The sequence below is a fragment of the Rousettus aegyptiacus genome, unplaced genomic scaffold, assembly GCF_014176215.1.
Source record: "Rousettus aegyptiacus isolate mRouAeg1 unplaced genomic scaffold, mRouAeg1.p scaffold_m13_p_4, whole genome shotgun sequence".
In the NCBI taxonomy this organism is placed as follows: Eukaryota; Metazoa; Chordata; class Mammalia; order Chiroptera; family Pteropodidae; genus Rousettus; species Rousettus aegyptiacus.
In genome coordinates, this window is record NW_023416307.1 from 72,033,307 (window position 1) to 72,052,380 (window position 19,074).

Genomic DNA, 19,074 nt, shown 5'->3' on the forward strand with positions numbered 1-19,074 from the left:
TATGACTAGGTCTGTTTATATATGCTCTGGTCACTTGGAAAATGTTGGTGCACTGAGTTATACAGATCTTCCCAATGTTCACATACTTCATCATACAATATAAAAAAAAAAGAAAAAATTTCATTTGTTAATATCACCACTACTCTCATCAAAAAGTTGTTCAGTAGTGGGAAGCTTTCAAGCTCACAGCGATGAATACAATTTTAACGTCTTTCCAGTTTGGGCTTAAAAGCTCAAATTTTATCATTTGGCAATATATACCATGAGTTATTTTACCTCAAGTGATAGGCTTACTTTATTCAGTTTTGAGAAAATGTCTGTCAATTACCCAAATCTGAACAACCATATTTTATCTGTCAGTTGTTCTTTTGAGTAAAAGTGATGTTCCATTTGAAAAAAGTGTCCTGTGTTCAGCTCACAACTTGATTGCCTGATTGCTTTTTCTTTAGACAGCCACACTACTTCGTATGCAGAAGGCTTTTATGTATATTTCCCATTTCATCAACCAGAATGTTAAAAAGGCATGTCCTCAAGGGCTCTAATTTAGTTAAATTAACAGTCTTTACTGATTTTATTTTCATTGCGATGCTGGGAGTTGGAGAACACAGTGACTGCTAGGTCAGTTGTGTGCCGTTGCCTTCATTCATGCTAAAGCAATAACAGTTTTTCCCACCATCAGTGCAAATATCAATGCAGTAAAAAAAATAAGTAAATAATATCTTAACATGGTTATGAAACTTATTTGCACTACCCAGATCCTCTGAAAATGTCTTGGAGAACCCAGAGGATCCACTGATCACACTTTGAAAATTATGGCTATAAGGTATCTAACTCTTTAAGGTCAATCTTCTCTATAAAATGTCCTCAAATGTGCTTATTCTTTCTTTTCCATTTCTCTTGTCTTGGAGATGCTGGGCCCCTTGTTAACTTTGCCCTGGACTGCCCTACAGATCCCTACCTGCCTGCGGCCCTCTTGCAAGCTTTGTGACATCCTACAGTAGGGAGCAGAAATCCAGCCCAAGCTCCATGGGACATGGTTTGGGGTGATGTCCTCAAGAGGAAAGGATACTCTTTGCTAATTTGTACAAAACAGTAACATGAATTTGTAGAGGTCTGTAATTGATCATTTTACCTCTTGCTCTTCTTGCCCCAGTTTAATCCTACTGCAGAGTAGTAGCTTTAAAACACAAATGTGATCACAATATTCTCATCGCAAATGCCATTGGTATAAATACTCTCAGCTTGGAATCTAAAGTGTTCCTTGAGGGTGATCAGATGGAATACAGCGCATTTGGTGAAATATGAATTTTTGATAAGCATCAAATAATGTTTTAGTGTAATTTTACACCAAATATTGCATGGGACAAGCAACAAATGTTATTTGTTGTTTATCTGAAATTCAAATATAACTGAGCGTCCTGAATTTTTATTTGCTAGATCTTCACCTATCCTCCTGTTCCAACATACTTGCCCTAAGTTTTAACCAATTTTAGCATTTAGTGTTCTCAAACACTCAAACAGGGCCCCATGCCTGACTGCTCATCTCACCTCTGTACATTTATTCTGCCTCTCACTCTGCCCAGAATGTCCTTCCTACTTGTTTTTTTCCTGTCAAAATACTGCCATCTCTCAATGGCCAGAGCCTTTACTGATGACTCCAGGCAGACATGGTCTCTCTCATTTCTGAACCACATGGCACTTTGTATCTCTCCTAAGTGACTTTACTTCTTCTAATTTATGTTTAGATATGGGGTGAGTTAGTAGCCTGTCTTGTCTCTTCTGTTAGAATGTGAGTTCCTTAAGAACAAGTAATCAGTAGTGTCCTGCACATATTTTGTGCTTAATACATACAGAACAATACAATTGTTAAATCACCAGTGTTTAATCTACTATGTTTTTAATAACTGTATTTTTGTTACTGAAAACAATTCATTGCTGATTAAGACCCTTTTACATTTGTCACATATCTGATAAAGAGCATCAGAAGTTGGATAGCATAGAAATGTCAATTGTGATTAGGCAATTCTCATGAGAGATAACAATCATAACTTGGAATGTGTAATGGGGTTAAAAATACTATTCTATCTTTCCATCTGATTTCATGTGGAGAGAGAGTAAGACTGTTATAAAGCTATTCAAAGACATTTTAACCCTCATGGAAGAAGGAGTAGTATTGCATTTTCTTCTCTCCCTTCTGTCTCCCTCCTTCTTTCCTTACCCCCATACTTCTCACTTGGTCTCTCTGCATGGAATATACCATTCATAACCAATGTATTAAGTAATGGGTTCATTTGCCAGGAAACAGTTGTGGCAGAAAAAGGCAACTAAAGCTTTCATTCATAAAGAAAAATGTCTTCTAACAGAGGATATGCCATATACCTAGAAAAGTAAGCACTTAGGAGCAATTCATTTAACCACCATGGAGGTTACCAGAGCTTCTCGGCACTAGAATCTGGTGCTACCTTTGTGGGATACAGTTGTTAGTTTCTGGCCATAACTGTGTTGGAATATCTAGCCTATCTTCCTTTACCTCACATCACTTAATATTTTCTTTCTGCCTAGGCTTACAGGGAAAATGTTTATATTCATTTAAAGGTGAATGTAGATACATACATAAGCCTTCAAAAGAGCTGTACCCACAACACAGCTACTGAAGGGGGCAAACTGACTCAACCTTTCTGTAAGTGATGTCTACATGCCCGACTATTATTACACTAGTCAACAAACCTCTCCATTGTGTTTGGGGGGAAAAAATGGCCAATGAAACACAAAAATAACTCTCCCCAGACTGAATAATTCTTAGGATCCCATATGTGTCCTTAAGAGTTAATATGGAGAAACCGCAAGGGCTCATGGGCCAGACTAAATATTGTCTCATAACACTTGCCTAACTGCACAGCAGTATTGGTATGTGGGAAGATAATGTTCTAATCCCAACACACGACCTTTCTTTGACTAAATGGTCACTTAGCATAATTCAAAACTCCTCTATTGAGATGTAAACCTTAATATGTTTGAAAGGAATGCTATTTGTCAAGATTAATGTATTTCTAAGGAGCAGATCAAGACATAGTGTATTTAATGTAGCTGTAATACTCCTTGACTCCAAGTTCTATTGCTTGAGGAATGTACTTTCAGTTTCCTCATCCTTTACTTTTTGTACTTAACAATCTATCCTCCCACTCTCTTTCTTTCTTTCTTTTCATTATTTTACATAAGGAAAATCTAGCACGCTGGTTTCAAACTAAATAAAACTATGGTAAATTAGTTGGACTAGGCACACTTTTAAAGAAAATAGCTGATAATTTATTGCTGTCTGGCAAATATAGATAATGCAATTACCTTTTATTAGCCCAAGAGTCATCAATTTAAAATACACAACAAGGCTTATCTGGCATGTAAACTAGTGTTTGTCTAAACCATTATTTTGTCTATTAAGCTCCATGTTACTGTCCATTGAAAAAAAATGAAGTTGGATCTTCCATATCATAAAAAACCAGTAAGAGAAGACTTTAAAACATTTTTGAAGTAATAAAGTAAGCTACGGAATAGGAGCATTAGTTTAGGATTCAATCACTTTTACCAGTAAAATCTGGAAGAGAAGAAGATTTTTGGCCTATTGAAAAGCGCAAAGTACCTTCTTGCTTCCTAATAATTCTACACTCAATTTTATAGTGTCTTTTCTCGGAGATCCTCCATCTGTAGAGACTGGTTTATCATCTTAAAAACTAGAGGAATATCCCTTTACAGAATGAGAGGCAGCGTGTTTGCATGTAAAAAGCATAGGTTCTATAGCTTGAGAGAAAGGTTTCAATCCTGTTCCTGATGAAACTCAGGCTAATTACTTAGCCACTCTCAGCTCATCTTTCTTTTCTGTAACATATGGCAAATAATATTTACCTAGGTTTGTGCTGAATAAACATTTCATAAAGGCAATCAAATTTTCTTTAATAATCTTGGCCTCAGCTACACAAACATCTGTAATGTTAATCAAAATTTCACATCTCTATATTTATGTGGCAAGGAATGCGAACAGCATCCACCGATATGCAAATCCTTGATATTACCACTCTTAGGGAAACCTGAAACTCAGCGAGATGGTAGCCTGCTTCTAATGGTAAGAGCTAGGATAGCATTTAGGTTTCTTTTTCTAGAGTTAAATCAGTGTGAAGGTGAGATCCAGGCCCTCCATAGTTACTGTCAAGTTGCCAGGTTGTGTTGGTCTTTATCATACAAACAGGAAAACTTCATTTGAAATTGAATAGCTCTACAGAGTTGTCATTGTCTATCATTGTCATTTCCCTCAAATGAGAACCTTGCAGAGTTATTGTAGAAAGGGCAGAAATATGTCTGTGAAAGCTGTCCACATGCTGCGTCTGTACATTTAGGAGTAAATCACCATGCTCTTCCTGCTGTTCTGGACGCTGTCTGTTGACATTAAAATGTCCTCACAACTTATAAAAATCATTAAGGATTCCATTTGCACTTCCCTAGTGGGAAGTTAAGAAATAAAACCATGCCAGCCAGTGTACATTTCAAATATTTACAACACTATACTTTCTCTCTAGGCAGTACTTTGGCAGTATCCCTCTGAGAAATTAGTGTAGACACAGAATAGCCCTTCCCAAGGCTGCCATTTTATTAAGGAAATCTCAGAGTCATTTCTTCTTACTCCATTGTCCCCCAGAGCCCTGATCTCTTACCTCTGATGCTCATGCCAGAGAATAAAGAAGGAAAAGAAAAAAAGAAAAGAGAAGAGAAAGGCAGGGGAAAGGGAGATAAAAGGAAGAGAAAAAAAAGGGAGAGAATGGAAAACAAGGGCAAGGGAGGACAGAGGATGTTACGAAAGTTAACTGGCATTTGGGAGTCATTTAGTACACATTTACACTGAACTGAGCCTCCACTATCACACTTCCATTCTGAATTTCAGTTGAACTGGAGTTCAGTAACAAGGGACAAGGTATAGCAATAATAACGGCTTGTAAGTATTCTATTGAGAATAGCAGTCTTTAATTCTATAAAGATCACTCCTCAATGAATGAGACTTAAAGGGAGACACTAGGACAATTAATTTCCTAACAGTAAAAGTTGTAAAGCGATGGGAAAGGGTAATGAAAATAATTTTGGAATTTCTTTCCTAGGAGACTTTTAAAATTGAATATGTTTTTACCTTTCTGGGATGGTTAGAAGAGGCCTACCTCAGGGAGAGAAGCACTGAGTCCTGAAAAGCATGTCTGATTCTGTGATGTCTTTAGACAGAAGGAAAGAAATGTTATGGAGGATGGGGGCGAGGGAAAGAAAAAGAGGTAGAAAGAGAAATCCAAGGGGAGCTTCTTGCTTAGGCTGAAGATGCGAACTGGGTGAACATGCAGAGCTTCCCTACCGCCTACTACCCTTTAATCACCAGATTGATGTTGTTCTAGATATTGATATTAATATCGACATTGAAATGTGTCCCCCGGTGTAATCCAACACCAGATCCTGAAACTGAATGGTTATGTCACTGATCTTGTCACCACTCTCAAATGGCAGGAATCACCACGGTGCTGACCATGTCCACGATCATCTCTGGCATGAGCGCCTCCATGCCCCAGGTGTCCTATATCAAGGCTGTGGACGTGTACCTTTGGGTCAGCTCCCTCTTTGTGTTCCTGTCAATCATTGAGTATGCAGCAGTGAACTACCTCACCACAGTGGAAGAACGGAAACAAATCAGGAAGACAGGGAAGGTACTGTGCTGTTTTGATTATCAGATGCCTTTTGGAATATGAAAAAGATTATCCTCATCTATAATCCTCTCCTGACAGCATTGTCAGCCCTTGTATTAAGTACATATGTCTTAGCAAGATGCAAGTTTACATGATAGTGACATTTTAATATTGAACTTTATTCTCTGTGTTGGCTGGTTTCCTAAGCATCTTCATTCAGCTTTGACAGGCATTTTTGTGTGTTTATGTAAGGAATTCTGTGTGCTCCTCTCAACCACATCCTTTCAAATAGATGATGACGATACTAGTAACAGCTAACATTTAATGAGTATTTATTATGTATGTATTGATATTGCACTGACCACCTACCTAAATATATATTATGTCGTTTAATACTCAAAGTAACCCGAAGAGGCCGGTACTTTATCACTCTTATTTTATGGAAGTGAAATAGGAGCAGGTGGAAAGTAACTTGGCTGAGGTCACACAGCTTAAGAGGAATTAGGATTTGCTTCTGGGTCTCCCTGACTCCAGACTGTCCTGCCAACCAATAAATGATATGTTTTTCTTCACTGAGAGCTAGGATTATTTTTCTCTTCTTGTTTCTCGGGAGTCTGGGAGAGTATAAAGGGAGAATCTCCCCACAAGTATACTAGGAATAAGGTGCTTTCTGGGTTTTAAATGTTCTTACATAGTTTTTGTGATGTCATTATAAATGCCAATAGATTGATCTTTACCTGCCTCATATCACAAAGAATTGGGGCATTAGTTCCTTGTTATTATAACTGACCTACAATATTGTATTTCAGAAAGCTAACTGATCAAATTAATTAGTTTGCTAGCATACACTTGGGACTATATATGTACATATAGACATAAACACACACATGCAAATAATTTTAATGTAATATTTTCACATTGGTTTAAGAAATTCTTATATGAGCATTTATACATACCCAAAACATTATTTTATATTTTTTATACTTCCAGTGAGAACATTTTATACTTTTAAGAATGTTTTTACAGCCTCTCCTCCAACTGAACCCTCATACAAGCTTTCTAATGTAGGCCTTGCAGAAATTATTATCTCTATTTTTAAAATGAAGAAACAGAGTTCTAGTGCAGTAAAGTAATTTGTCAAAAGATTCACAGCCAACAGAGCTGCAACTGCAATTCAGTTCTCCTGCAATGCTAATTTTATTCTTTTATTTTATATCCTTTGAATTAAAGCTGTAATAGGAGCTGATTTAGCTTTATTGCAGATGCTTCAATTTCTTTTGTTGACGGTATATAACAAGTGTCCCTGTCACATACATACACCACAGTGGCTATTTTGCAGGTGTGAGAAAACCGTAAGCTTATAGACAAGTGTGCAGTAACGGGTATGTATGCATCACCTGGGACTAGTCAATTTTTATCCAGTAGATCTGGGACGAGATCTGAGAGTCTGCATTTCTAACATACCCCAGATGCTGCTGATCTATTTCCCACACAGTGAATACTAATGATTTAGATCATCTATGAAGCAAAAGGTGACAAGAGAAAAATATGAGACAAGTGAAAGGATTTGTTGTTCTTGTTTTGTTTTGTTTCTATATTGGGAGTGGTTAACCCAAGAAAGAGGCACTAGAGTAATTTGGGCCCACCTCTATCTGGTCCTTTGGCTTTAAAATATCTATGTCTCTTCACCTCCACCTGTCACAATACACATGTGTTAACCCTACCTCAATTATTTAACTTGACAAGGTTGTACACAATCTTCTTGTGTACCACTGAGAAGAGATTCTTTTGGGTTAACGATCATCATCTATTTTTAAAATTATTTTTTGTTTTTAATTGTGGTAAAATACAAATAATATAGAACTTACCATCTTAATAATTAAGTGTATCATTAAGTACTGTTAAGTATATTCACATTGTTATACAACCAATCTCCAGAAATTTTTCATCTTGCAAAACTGAGATTCTGTACCCATTAAACTTTCCCATTTCTCCCTTCTCCCAGCTTCTGGAAACCACCATTCTAAGCATCCTCATTTAGGGTGCAATTATCTCAAAGATACATCCTACCTGACATTTATATAGTTATGGGACAAAATGAAAGAGCACAGGATTTGGAGTCAGAAGAAGTGATGACAAATCTAACTCTACCACTTTTTATCTTTGTTTCTAGGCTATTTCTCCTACTCTTCATTCTGCATTTGCAAAATGGTGGAATTTCTTCCCTTTTTACCTCACAGGACTGTTGTGAAGATCAAATGACATAATAAATAAGTCTGAAATTTTTACAAACTATAAAGTGTTGTACATATGTTAGATTCTTATTGTAGTTAGTGCTCAGAGCATATGGTGTAAAGGCATATCCAAATTCAAGCAGTTTGTCACTTGGGGTGTTCTATTCAAAAACAAGACTGTGGTCATCCTTAGGTAGTTTTATTTACTTGCAGCAAGTAAAGAAGACAGGGGATTCACATCCAAAGCTCTGTCTCCCTGAAGGGAGTCTTAGCCACTGTTTATATGAACTATTTGATCAATTACATGTTGATTTCTTCTTTTGAAGTTGGCTGGTCACACTTATCTGGTTGGGTTCCAGGCACCCTCATCCTGCTTATAGTTGTGTCTGCAAATTACTGTTCTACATTTTAACATTTAGCAAGAACAGCATTTAGTAAGAGTTGCCCAGACCTTGAGACCCTTGTTCTATTTAACAAAGGAATAGGAGTTTTAATAGAGAGAGCAGGAACAGGCTGTCTGAGATGAGAGCTCTTTCAAGGGATAGGATGCCCTAATGAGGGGTGGGATAAAAGCGTAAGACAGTGGGTTTGGGGCTAATCAATGATACCTCTCTCCTCAGAACTGGGAAACCAGTTTTAGAGAGAAGAGAGTTGTACAATCTAGACAGATGGATACGATAATGTCAACTTTGTTATCGATAAAGCAGTTTGGAGAAAGCAGCTTAGTTAGATCTGAGAGCAAGAGGCTTCACTAATTCTCCATCGCCAAATTAAAAGTACTTATTCTCTTGGTCGCTGGCTAAGCTAGACAATTCAGGACTCTCCTTGTAGAGACAGTTTCCTTTTAGCTTATTTCAGAGATCAAACCTAGACTCCGATGTGGATTACTAAGTGAGAACTCAAAAAGAATTGAGTCACCCATGCCAGTTTCTTCTCCCAAATCCTTAGGGTGGAGTGATTGAGGGCTAGTGAGAAAGGCCAGGATTGTTAAGTTCATGGAGTTCCTATGAAATCATCAAGTTAATCAAAGCTTATTTCCTGCCATCACATACATTCAACCACCTGCCAGATACCAAGAGCTGGGAGAACAGCAAGGGCTGTGGAAAACTTATCCCTAGTGTTGACCTTTGTCCAGGAAGGAGAAAGGAAGCTATTTTTTTTCTTATTCCTTCATCTGAATGTTTTCCTAATTCCAGGATTTAGGAGTTAGTCTAAAATGGTCAAATCTATAGTTAAAATATAATATGCCTTTACTATGTGTATAGGCAAACGTGAGAAATAAAAGACCACTTCTAAAACTGTTTCTATTGGAACAACCAACTTTTAAACTTGTGGAAATGAAGAGGAATTCTCTTTCACTCAAAAGGCTAATCAGCTCTACGTTTTACTTCTGCTCATATGCTTGCTGCATAGGCTATACTTGAAATTAACTGAAAACTCATCTTCCCTTTTGCTAGTTCTGTCTCAGCAACAAATGTAACTGCCTATACCCTCTAGCAACTAAAAAACACTTTGTAACTTTTTGTAACTGCCTGCAACCCATAGCAACCCTCCACTTTGTAACTCCTTGTAACTACCTGCAACCCATAGCAACTCCCTGCTTTGTAACCATCTGATGACAAATTAACCAATCAGCTCATGCCAAATAAGTTCTACATAAGCAATGTTGTAACTAAGCCTCAGGCCCAGATCTTCAGAGCCCTAGTTCTTCTGGGACCACTGGCATAATAAACCTGAGTTCTCCAACTCTCCAAGTGCTGCTTGGTTTCTTGCCAGTCTGATTTTTGCAACTTTTCTGCAACAGAAATTAGCAGCCTACTGGTAAAATTGTATATTGCAAGATTTAGTCAATTATATAGATAATCCTCAATTATAATGAAAAAAGAAAATGGCCCCTCGCTCTCTACAGAAGATTATGTCTTTTTGACAAAATAATGACACTTATGTTAGGATTAAAAAGTGGTTGTTCAGTGGGATTGTTACCGTTGGGACGATCTAAAACCCATCATTGCCCCAGTAGCACTGAGGGGTCCTCAGTTCTTTTTGCTAGTACAGTAAAGACTAACTAATCAATGAGATTTAGGAAAAGTAAGGTTTATTGAAAGTACATTTCAAGAAAGAAATGGGCTATGCCAGAGAAGGCTGCAGCAGCCTGGGGGAGTATGATTAACGTACACTGCAGGGAGGGGTAGGTTATAGCAAAGAGGGCTATAACCCTGTAGAGTGGGGAGGTCTGTATTATATTAGGGTAATGATGGGAGGTACAAGAGTAATGCTAGATGACTGGCATTGAGATCGTTTTGATTGACATTTGGCCGTTATATAAGCCTTTTGTCTACTGTTCATGTGCTTACTCAGAATTCAGTCTGTTACAATTAAATTCATGAACTTCCAGGCATAGGCATGATATAATAATGATAGTATAATGAGGCCAGATCACGGGGAGGCTAGCACAGCACTGATTGCACATGCACTTGCAGCTGAATTAAACAAGCTACTAGTTTATGGCTCTTCATTCCTTTGAACCTCAGGATGTAGGGATAATTTATAACCATTAACCAGGAGTTCTAGGGAGATCCTAAGGAGGTCTCTGGAAAGGGCCTTCATTCCCCAGTTGCTCATATCTACCTAACTGCTTCACAGGATGACTCAGCAGTATTCTGGATGGCTAGCGAAACCACTGAAGAGAGACTGTACATAGTTATTCTATCCTCAAACCCAGAGTTGAATATATTGTTAATGTTATTATTGGCTACCTGAGGTTATTCAGCCTTGATCTCATTTCATGTTTATTTTGCCCATTTTCTTTTTACTATGAAAGTTTCTACAATTAAAACAAAAAGGCACAATATAACTGATGAATTTACAGACTACACAGAATAGTCTCCATGCATTTTTTTTTTAATTTTAAAATGTATTATAATTTTTCTGGCTGAATATAAAAGATGCATATTTTTTTCAATTACAGTTGGCATTCATTAGTTTTGGGTATACAGCATAGTGGTTAGACATTTATATAACTTACAAAGTGATCCCCCCAATAAGTTGAGTACCCACCTGGCACCATATGTAGACTATATTCCCTATGCTGTACTTTACATCCCTGCAACATTTTGCAACTGCCAATTTGTACTACTTGACCCCTTTACCTTTTTGACCCAGCTCCCCAATCCCTTTCCCATCTGGCAACCATTAGTTTGTTCTCTGTGTCTATGAGTTTGTTTCAGTTTTGTTTGTTGGTTTATTTTGTTTTTTAGCTTTCATATATAACTGAAATCATCTGGTGTTTGTCTTTCTCTGTCTGAATTATTTCTACACTCCATGTCTTTTGAATTCAGTAAAATATTGGGTTTTTAAATCACTATGAACCAAATACACATTTTGGCAGAATGCACTCTGCTGCCTCTAATTTGAATTCTGAATAATTTCATCCGGTAGTAACCTGTTCATATTTGTTAACTTCCCTATAGATCAAGAAGTGATTTGGTTTTCTCAGAAAGCAATTAGTGGCAACTGCTTCGTAGACACTGCTTTGTACCAGTGAGAACTGCTATCTCCCTCAGAGTAAAATATTAAAGAGAAATGGTAGTTTAGATTCAATCAAGCACTGGAGCCAGAAAGCATTGTTAATTCGCTCCTTCCAAAATTTAAGTTGTTTAATTGGGTTGTGTTAGCATCATTTATTGGTACTTCACAGCAAAAAATGGGAAAGTTTGGCCAATTTGCATTTTAAAGAGTAGCTAAAATCATTCCATACCCCCACCTGAAATGTAAGCATAAATGGATCACCAGATGATATTGTTCTGTTTTTGGACAAAAACAAACAAACAAACAAACAAACAAACAAACACTTACTGGGCATACTGTTCTGTTTTCTATAAAGAAGAAAAATACATTGAAAAGCAAATCCAACTGGCTTATACTGCTCTTCTGATAAATCATGTTCAATTTCAACTCACGAAGTTATGCCAAACATTTCATACTACTCAGAAACAAAGGGGAAAACCTGAAACTGTTTACTTCTGTGGGGAACATACATTGAGTGTAACAGTCTATCAGGCCAGGACTAAATTAGAAAACATTGATACTATAGTTTTGTAACATTTATTTCTATAATGCTCAAATACCTCTATGGAAATAATTATAAAGCTTGCCAAATTTCTATTAAAAATGGATCTCCAAGATAATATTTTTCATTTTTTAGTCAGATACCAGAAACAAAACCAGAATTCTATTCTTTGAAATAAGCAAAACATTCTTAGCATTTATCAGAACTATTTTTAAAGCCTGATTGTTTAGATTTGTACTGTAATTCCTACTCATAAAATCATATTCATGACTTACTAATGAAAGTCTTTTTTTTTTCATCAGATTTCTGGAATGTACAACATTGATGTAGTTCAAGCTATGGCCTTTGATGGTTGTTACCATGACAGCGAGACTGACCTGGACCAGACTTCTATTTCTCTCCACTCAGAAGAGGACTCCATTCAAGGAAGATCCACAGGCAGCCCCAGTGCAGATTCACTTCGGATAAAGAGAAGGAAATCCCTAGGAGGGCACACTGGCAGAATCATTCTGGAGAACAACCATGTCATCGACACCTATTCAAGGATTTTATTTCCCATTGTGTACATTATCTTTAATTTGGTTTACTGGGGTATATATGTGTGAAGAGGAATTCCTAATGTATAAAACTTGTGTTGGAGTCAGTGTATATTCAACAAACAACTCTTGACAATAATTTGGACAGTACTAGACTGAACTGAGGATCAGCCAGTCACATCTCCTGGTCTAATGTGAAAGTTGATTGATTTACATCAGCGTTCAAGGTTGTAGGAGAATTTGACTACATAAATCAGAGTCACAGCCATGCATATTATGGAAAAATAGTTTGTAACTCCTTCATCTGGGTCTTCCTTTCTTTTTAAATATAAATTTCCTGTATTTAAGAAATAAAACTAGATTATGACAATAATTCAGGAAGTTTGTTTCTTAGTGCTAGCCAAGTGCCAAATTACCTAACAGAGATGAATCCTCCTAAAGAAGAACATCAGCATGTCGGCGGAACCATGGACACTCACACAGCTGAGAGTCCCATGAAGAGCCTCTCTCTGCCATCTCCAATGTTTTATCTTACAGCACTAATAAGTTTCATATATTATTTCATACAAAACTGTGAACTTCACTCAGTCTACCCATCCTAATGTTAATACATCACACACTTCAATAATAGCATCTTATATTTTGTAGTTGAGATATAGCTTTCATAGTTTTTTGTAGTTATTTAATCACTTTATTCAATCAAATGTTTATTGACCTCCTACATGTGCCATGTATTTTATTAGGTGTTATGTACTAAAAAAAATGAATACAAAATGACATTTCTGCCATTGGTGAGTGCACAGCCTAGCAGAATTAGTGAACTGGTAGATATAATAAATAACAAATGTAATGAATGTTAAATTAGAGGTATATAGACAGTACTCACTTTGCTGTCTGAGTTCTAAAAAGGAGATACCAAAAAAGAGTCCACGAAGGGATGTGGACTCTCAATTTATAAATAACTGAAGATGCTTCCAGACATTATTGAGTGAAAAAATTGAATAAAATTTGTGTATCCCATAGTAACCTTCAGTAACTTTGGTTGAACAAAGTAGAGCAGGTCAAGTGGGTATTAAATAGATGTTTGTTAAGTAGAAAAACCTCCAATGATCAACATTCATTTCGTAGATTGGTAGCTTGCATACTTTTGTGTTGGTATTTTGTGAAAAAGATTCCATTTAGAGATAAACCCTTTGTAGGAAGAATGACATTTCCCTTCCTATTTTGAATTCTGGGATTGAATTTAGGGAAATAAACAGTGTATTGCTTTCAGCATCTTGCCATTTATTTCACCATAAAGTGAACCAAATGATTTGAATGATTTTTTGCCAGGTGAAGAGACAAATAACTTCCCACTGTTTACCAATAACAATGTTTTTGATTCTCATTGTGAATGACATAGGGTTCTAGAAACTTATCTTCCCCTTGGTTGTAAAAGATTTAAAAGAAAATTCTTATATGACTTCCCTCATGGGCAGGCTAATTTTGGGTACTTCATTTTTCTTAATATGACTTTTCTAATTCTTTCAAAATTTTCCTAAAATTATATTTTTCTAGGAAACTGCCCCAAATTGAGCTAATATAACTTATTTAAAACATTTTCCCATTTAATTGTAGCTAGATCATAAATAAAATTTAAAATTATTTATTTAATAGTGTTTAAACTTGACTTAAAAGGGATATTATTTTCATAAGATTTTATTTTCAAAATATAGATTAATATCCTAGGTGGTTCTTTGGGAATTTGTTGCTATTATTTAAGCTGAGTACTAACGTTGGATTAACATTTCTGATTCTGACATACTCTTATATAACTGGTGTTTTTTTTAAAAAAAAATGACAAATCTATAAGTGAACAGAACAAATCTATGCTGTTCCCTTCTTCAAATTCTGGTTCTTCGGACATAGTTGTTTTCGAACCATAACATTTAGAATGTATGATGCTTCCCATGGGCATATTCATTTCGCGACTTTAAAACAAATGCTTTGCTGAACACATTTGGCAATCTGGGCTACAAGAATAGGTCACTCTCATACTACCCATATATTCAGCACTCCTATTGAGGAGCAATAATGAAAGATTGTTGGCCAATCAAACATGACTGTTTGTTAATGCCTAGAAATGCAGGCATCGTGTTCTTCAGTGGTAAATGTCTAACACTGAGAAATAAAATCTGTTTACTTTTGAAGGGAATTATTAGAGCATTCAGAATGAGCTCTTGAGATTTTAGCCAGATTCTTTTCAAATCAGTGGCTGGTGAAAACTGTGAGAACAGAGCTATTCTTGTGAGTTTCATTTCTGCTAGTGAGTGGCAAGGGTTCTCATTCAGTTCTTATTTCAAGAAGAATGAAATGCTTTTTACATGGGAAATATGTGACAGACAGCGTATAATAGTTCCTCATTTTGATTTTCACTTTATTTACTGATCACAATCTGAAAGAGAAGATGTGTGATTGTTTACTGTGGGGTAAGCCTGGATAAAATGCAAGGATTTCAGAAAATAAGCTGCTTTCTAAGATTAAGAAAAAGTCAGCCATCTCTGTAAACTGCCTAAATATAGAAATGGGCTACTTTATACGTACTGGTCTGGAAAAGCAATGAAGAGATATATTTTTAATTTAATTTTATTGTTTTTGTTCTGATTATAAAATACGATTTCATTATAAAAATTAAAAATACTAATCGGCAAAAGAATCATCCACTCAAAATTAAAGTTAATATTTTAACGTACATTCTTGGTTTTTCTATGCATATTTTTAACAAACCCATTTTGTATATAATCTATTAATTTAAACTCTTATATTATAACAAACACTGTGCTGGGAATACAGTAACGAAAGATGGTGGTAGTCTCAGACTGTTTTTTTTAAGGGGACATTTCCTTTATTTCCTATTGTGTGCTATTATAATGAGTTGCAATTAGCAACACAAAGAATATTTAGAAGTAAATTTTTTTTTGAAAACAAATGAAATTTCTAGCCATATCTAATTTTCAGCATTTCTTTCTTTTGTAAGAATCACTGTTTGCCCCTAGAATCTACCACATCAGGCTCACTCACTTACCTATCCAGAAGCTCTGGGGTAATAATTATTGTAACTGAAGAAAAAATTTCATTTCAGTTCATTTTTTCCCCGCAAAGTAAAGCCTTATAGATAGCTGCTAGCATTCCCTTTATATAATAGAAGTTTCGATATTGTACAAAACACTTATATTAAAACGGTTCCATTTATTGAAAACCTGCTTCCTTCCATGACTGTTATTGCCACCACAAGCCATCTTTGTAAGTATAAGAGTAAGTGAGATTGCAAATATTTGCATAAAAATTGTTAGAAAATCATCCTTTATGATTATATTTTCTTAATCCTTGCAGATGGGGTAGTTTTCATGAGTAAGGTCTATTATCTTGTATTGTGTTATTCATAAGCCTGTTTAAATCATATGCACACACACACACACGCGTGTACATATTTTTTTAACATGTAGATTAATGAGGAAAGGAATTATATGCAATTCTATAATCATCATTAGAGTCAAAATTCCAATAAAATTAAACAACACCCTCAAGTGATAGAAAGAGGTGGTAAGGAAATTGCTATTTCAACTACAATTCTGTAACCAGTGCTACTGCTATTTCCTGGCAGGGCCTTCTACAAAGCAGTCTATGTTACATAGACTTCACTGCTCCATTTATGCTTTAAAACAATGAAACTGCAAAGCCCTGCTTATTTTCAAAGTCATATAGCTTTCCAACAGCAATTTGACTTCCCCAGATTTAATAAAAAACTTGAACTTTTTCCCCCCTCTTTTAAAGAAACCGTAAAAGAAAAAAAGCAGTGAGTAATTAAGGAGATGATTTTACCAGGCTATTGCAATAAGGAGGACATTCATTAATGAGGAACTTCTCAAAATAAAGGGAGAAATCCAACGAGGCAGGTAAGCAAGGGAGTCATATTCACTGAAGAAAGGAAGAGGTGGGTCTTATCAGAATATATGAGAAGAGGGTGGTCATTTCTCAAGACAAAATAGTGGGGAGATTTCTCCATTCTTGCTGCTTTCCAGGAACACAGGGTCTCAGTTAAAGTTCAACATTGTCACTTGTTTTTCCACTTCAATCGGTTAGCTCGTAATGCTTTTTCTTCCACAATGGGGCCAAATGTGAAAGAGAGATTTCACAGTCACTGAGAAAAATAATACTTTTATTTTCAAAACATTGATACTTAATTTGTTGTAAGAAACATTGAACTGCCTTTCATGATCAATCAGTTTGTTTGAAGGGTGAGATACTACTTTTAATCCTGAATCAATGCACTATAGAAATTTATTTTCTACAACAGTGCTTCAAAGGCTTCCTAGAAAATTGTGTAGTTGATTACTCTTTGCCTTAGCCAAGTAAAAGTAGATGAAGTTGTAATGTCTTTAGCAACTCTTTTCAAACATATTTCCTATTGTGAAGCAATAAGACTTTCTAAAGTTCAGTATTCAAGCCTGGGTCCTTTAAAAGTGACATATAGGTTCTAATCTTTCCAAGACTAGACTAAATAAGGCATCCTAAGAAAGGAAGTGCTTGCACCCGCATTCATTTCTTCTCTTCAGAGAACATTAATGCCAGTGTTTCAAGTGTTTTGCACTTTTAAAAAGTGTTATAAACACAAACCCACGCATGAAATAATTTTTTAGAGCAATCACACCAGCCAAAAATAATTTAAGTTGTTTTATTAATTAGGTTGTATCTTGGGTGAGATCATATTTAAATTAAATGACAAATCAGTGTGAAAGGAGGCTTGCTCCAGCTCAGTCCCACTCCAAACACGTCAAGATATTGCAAGTCCAGTGTGGAGAAGTACACAGTGTGGGGTATGCACCCCATCTAAACCCTCTCTGCATCTGCATACAAGCCCTCTGCCAGGGGCTAAGGGGAGCCGTGAGCTTGGGGAGTGGGTGGGAGAGAAGTATGGGAAAGAACCCATCCTACAGGCAGAAGGCAGACAGACCTGTACGTTCTAAGTCCCAGTACATGCTCCCTTGTTCCAACAGACTTCACTTACAAATTAAAAGATTTCATTAAGAATTTCGAAACACACACACTAAACTCCAAAAGTGAGGCTGTGTGTGATGAGGACACCCTGGTTGGAAAGTTGCAATCTGCTAAGGTTTGCCATTCAGCTGTGGGTTGGGTAAAATGAATAACAGAAACAAAATGACTGACTTTTAATAGCTCTTTGGAGTAAATAAGTTGGGGACTGGAGAGAGTTTGCTTCTTGTCCTCTGGAAGAGTTTCTAAACTCAATGGACTAAAAGCAAAAGATGAAAAAATAAAATACCTTAAGCAGTAAATTAGGAATGCCGTAGATTCTCGAAGCCTCTTGGGCAAAATAATGGGCTATGCTCACTCAGAGCCCCTCTTCCTCACTTTCCCACCTCTTCTTTACAGGCATGACAGGAACTGTGTTTGTCTGAAGAAGTAATTAACAGACTTTTTTGCTTGCCATGCTGAGAAATCTGAATTATAATGATGAGAACAGAGATGTGATTCCCGTGCCCACTCTCAGCCTCCCCAATTCAAATTAGAGTCAAAAGTAAAGCCTTAGGCCTAAATTACTTAAATATAACTGTTTTTGTTCTTTGCCTATACAGCCACAGTAACAAAGAATTTCCAAGAGCCATTTAAACCAGGATTCTCTCTCCCTGGGAGCAAAATGACATAAATTACAGTTGACTTATTACAGTACAGAGTAGCAAAGATTGCCCAAAAGAATGCGATGGACCACCAGCTCTCTATGTTGTAGCCGCCAGGCCCTGAAAGACACACGGACCACCAGAACTCAGTGAGTTATAGGAAACACACTCTTTATTCAGACAGCTGGGTCTGCCAGGGGTACGCAGAGCCCAAATTAAGCAGCCCAGAAATGTAGACGTACAGGGTTTTTAAGCCCCAAATCCTATTTTTCATTCTGTCTAAACACAAAGGGCTATCTTTCTTCTATTCACTACCTGTCAACTCACAGGTCAGGTGAGTAAGCAGGGTTACAGACGCAGAAAGCTTATTGTTAGAATGTTATGTTCCTATGGGTAACAGCCTATGTTCCCATGGACATAGCCATGTTCCCATGGACATAGCCAAGCAGTAATCTTCCTGCAAGTAATAAATTTCTAGCAGTCACTTTTCAGCCATTACACCTAAACTTGGGCAGCTCTTTGCCCCTCTCCGGGCTTCCGTTTCCCCATTCATGAAGGAATAGGGTGTCCTAGAACACATCCTCAAACCCAGAGTCTCGTCTGACCCCTAACTCAAAAGACAAGGCAATCAATTCTTTTCTTTAACACCAAAGAAACCTGCAGGTATGAATACTGAATACTCCCCGATACTAGGCACGGAAACACTCACCCGGACAGGGCTTGGTTGGGGTGGGGAGCCGTGCACGCCCCGCCCCGCCCCAGCCGACACCGCCCCGCCCCCAGCCGACGCCGCCCCGCCCCCAGCCGACACCGCCCCGCCCCCAGACGTCGCCACCCCGCCCCCGCTGA

General features: G+C 36.9%; 1 protein-coding gene across 1 annotated transcript in view; it reads left to right on the forward strand.

The window, feature by feature from the left end:
* Positions 1–12,909, forward strand: part of GABRR3 (gamma-aminobutyric acid type A receptor subunit rho3) — a 46,923-nt gene extending 34,014 nt beyond the window's left edge. Inside the window, exons 8-9 of the mRNA XM_016156485.2 lie at positions 5,533–5,729; positions 12,314–12,909. Coding sequence (XP_016011971.2) covers positions 5,533–5,729; positions 12,314–12,616 — 500 coding nt within the window. The 3' untranslated portion in view covers positions 12,617–12,909. The remainder of the gene's footprint in view (positions 1–5,532; positions 5,730–12,313) is intronic.
* Positions 12,910–19,074: the final 6,165 nt, after the last annotated feature.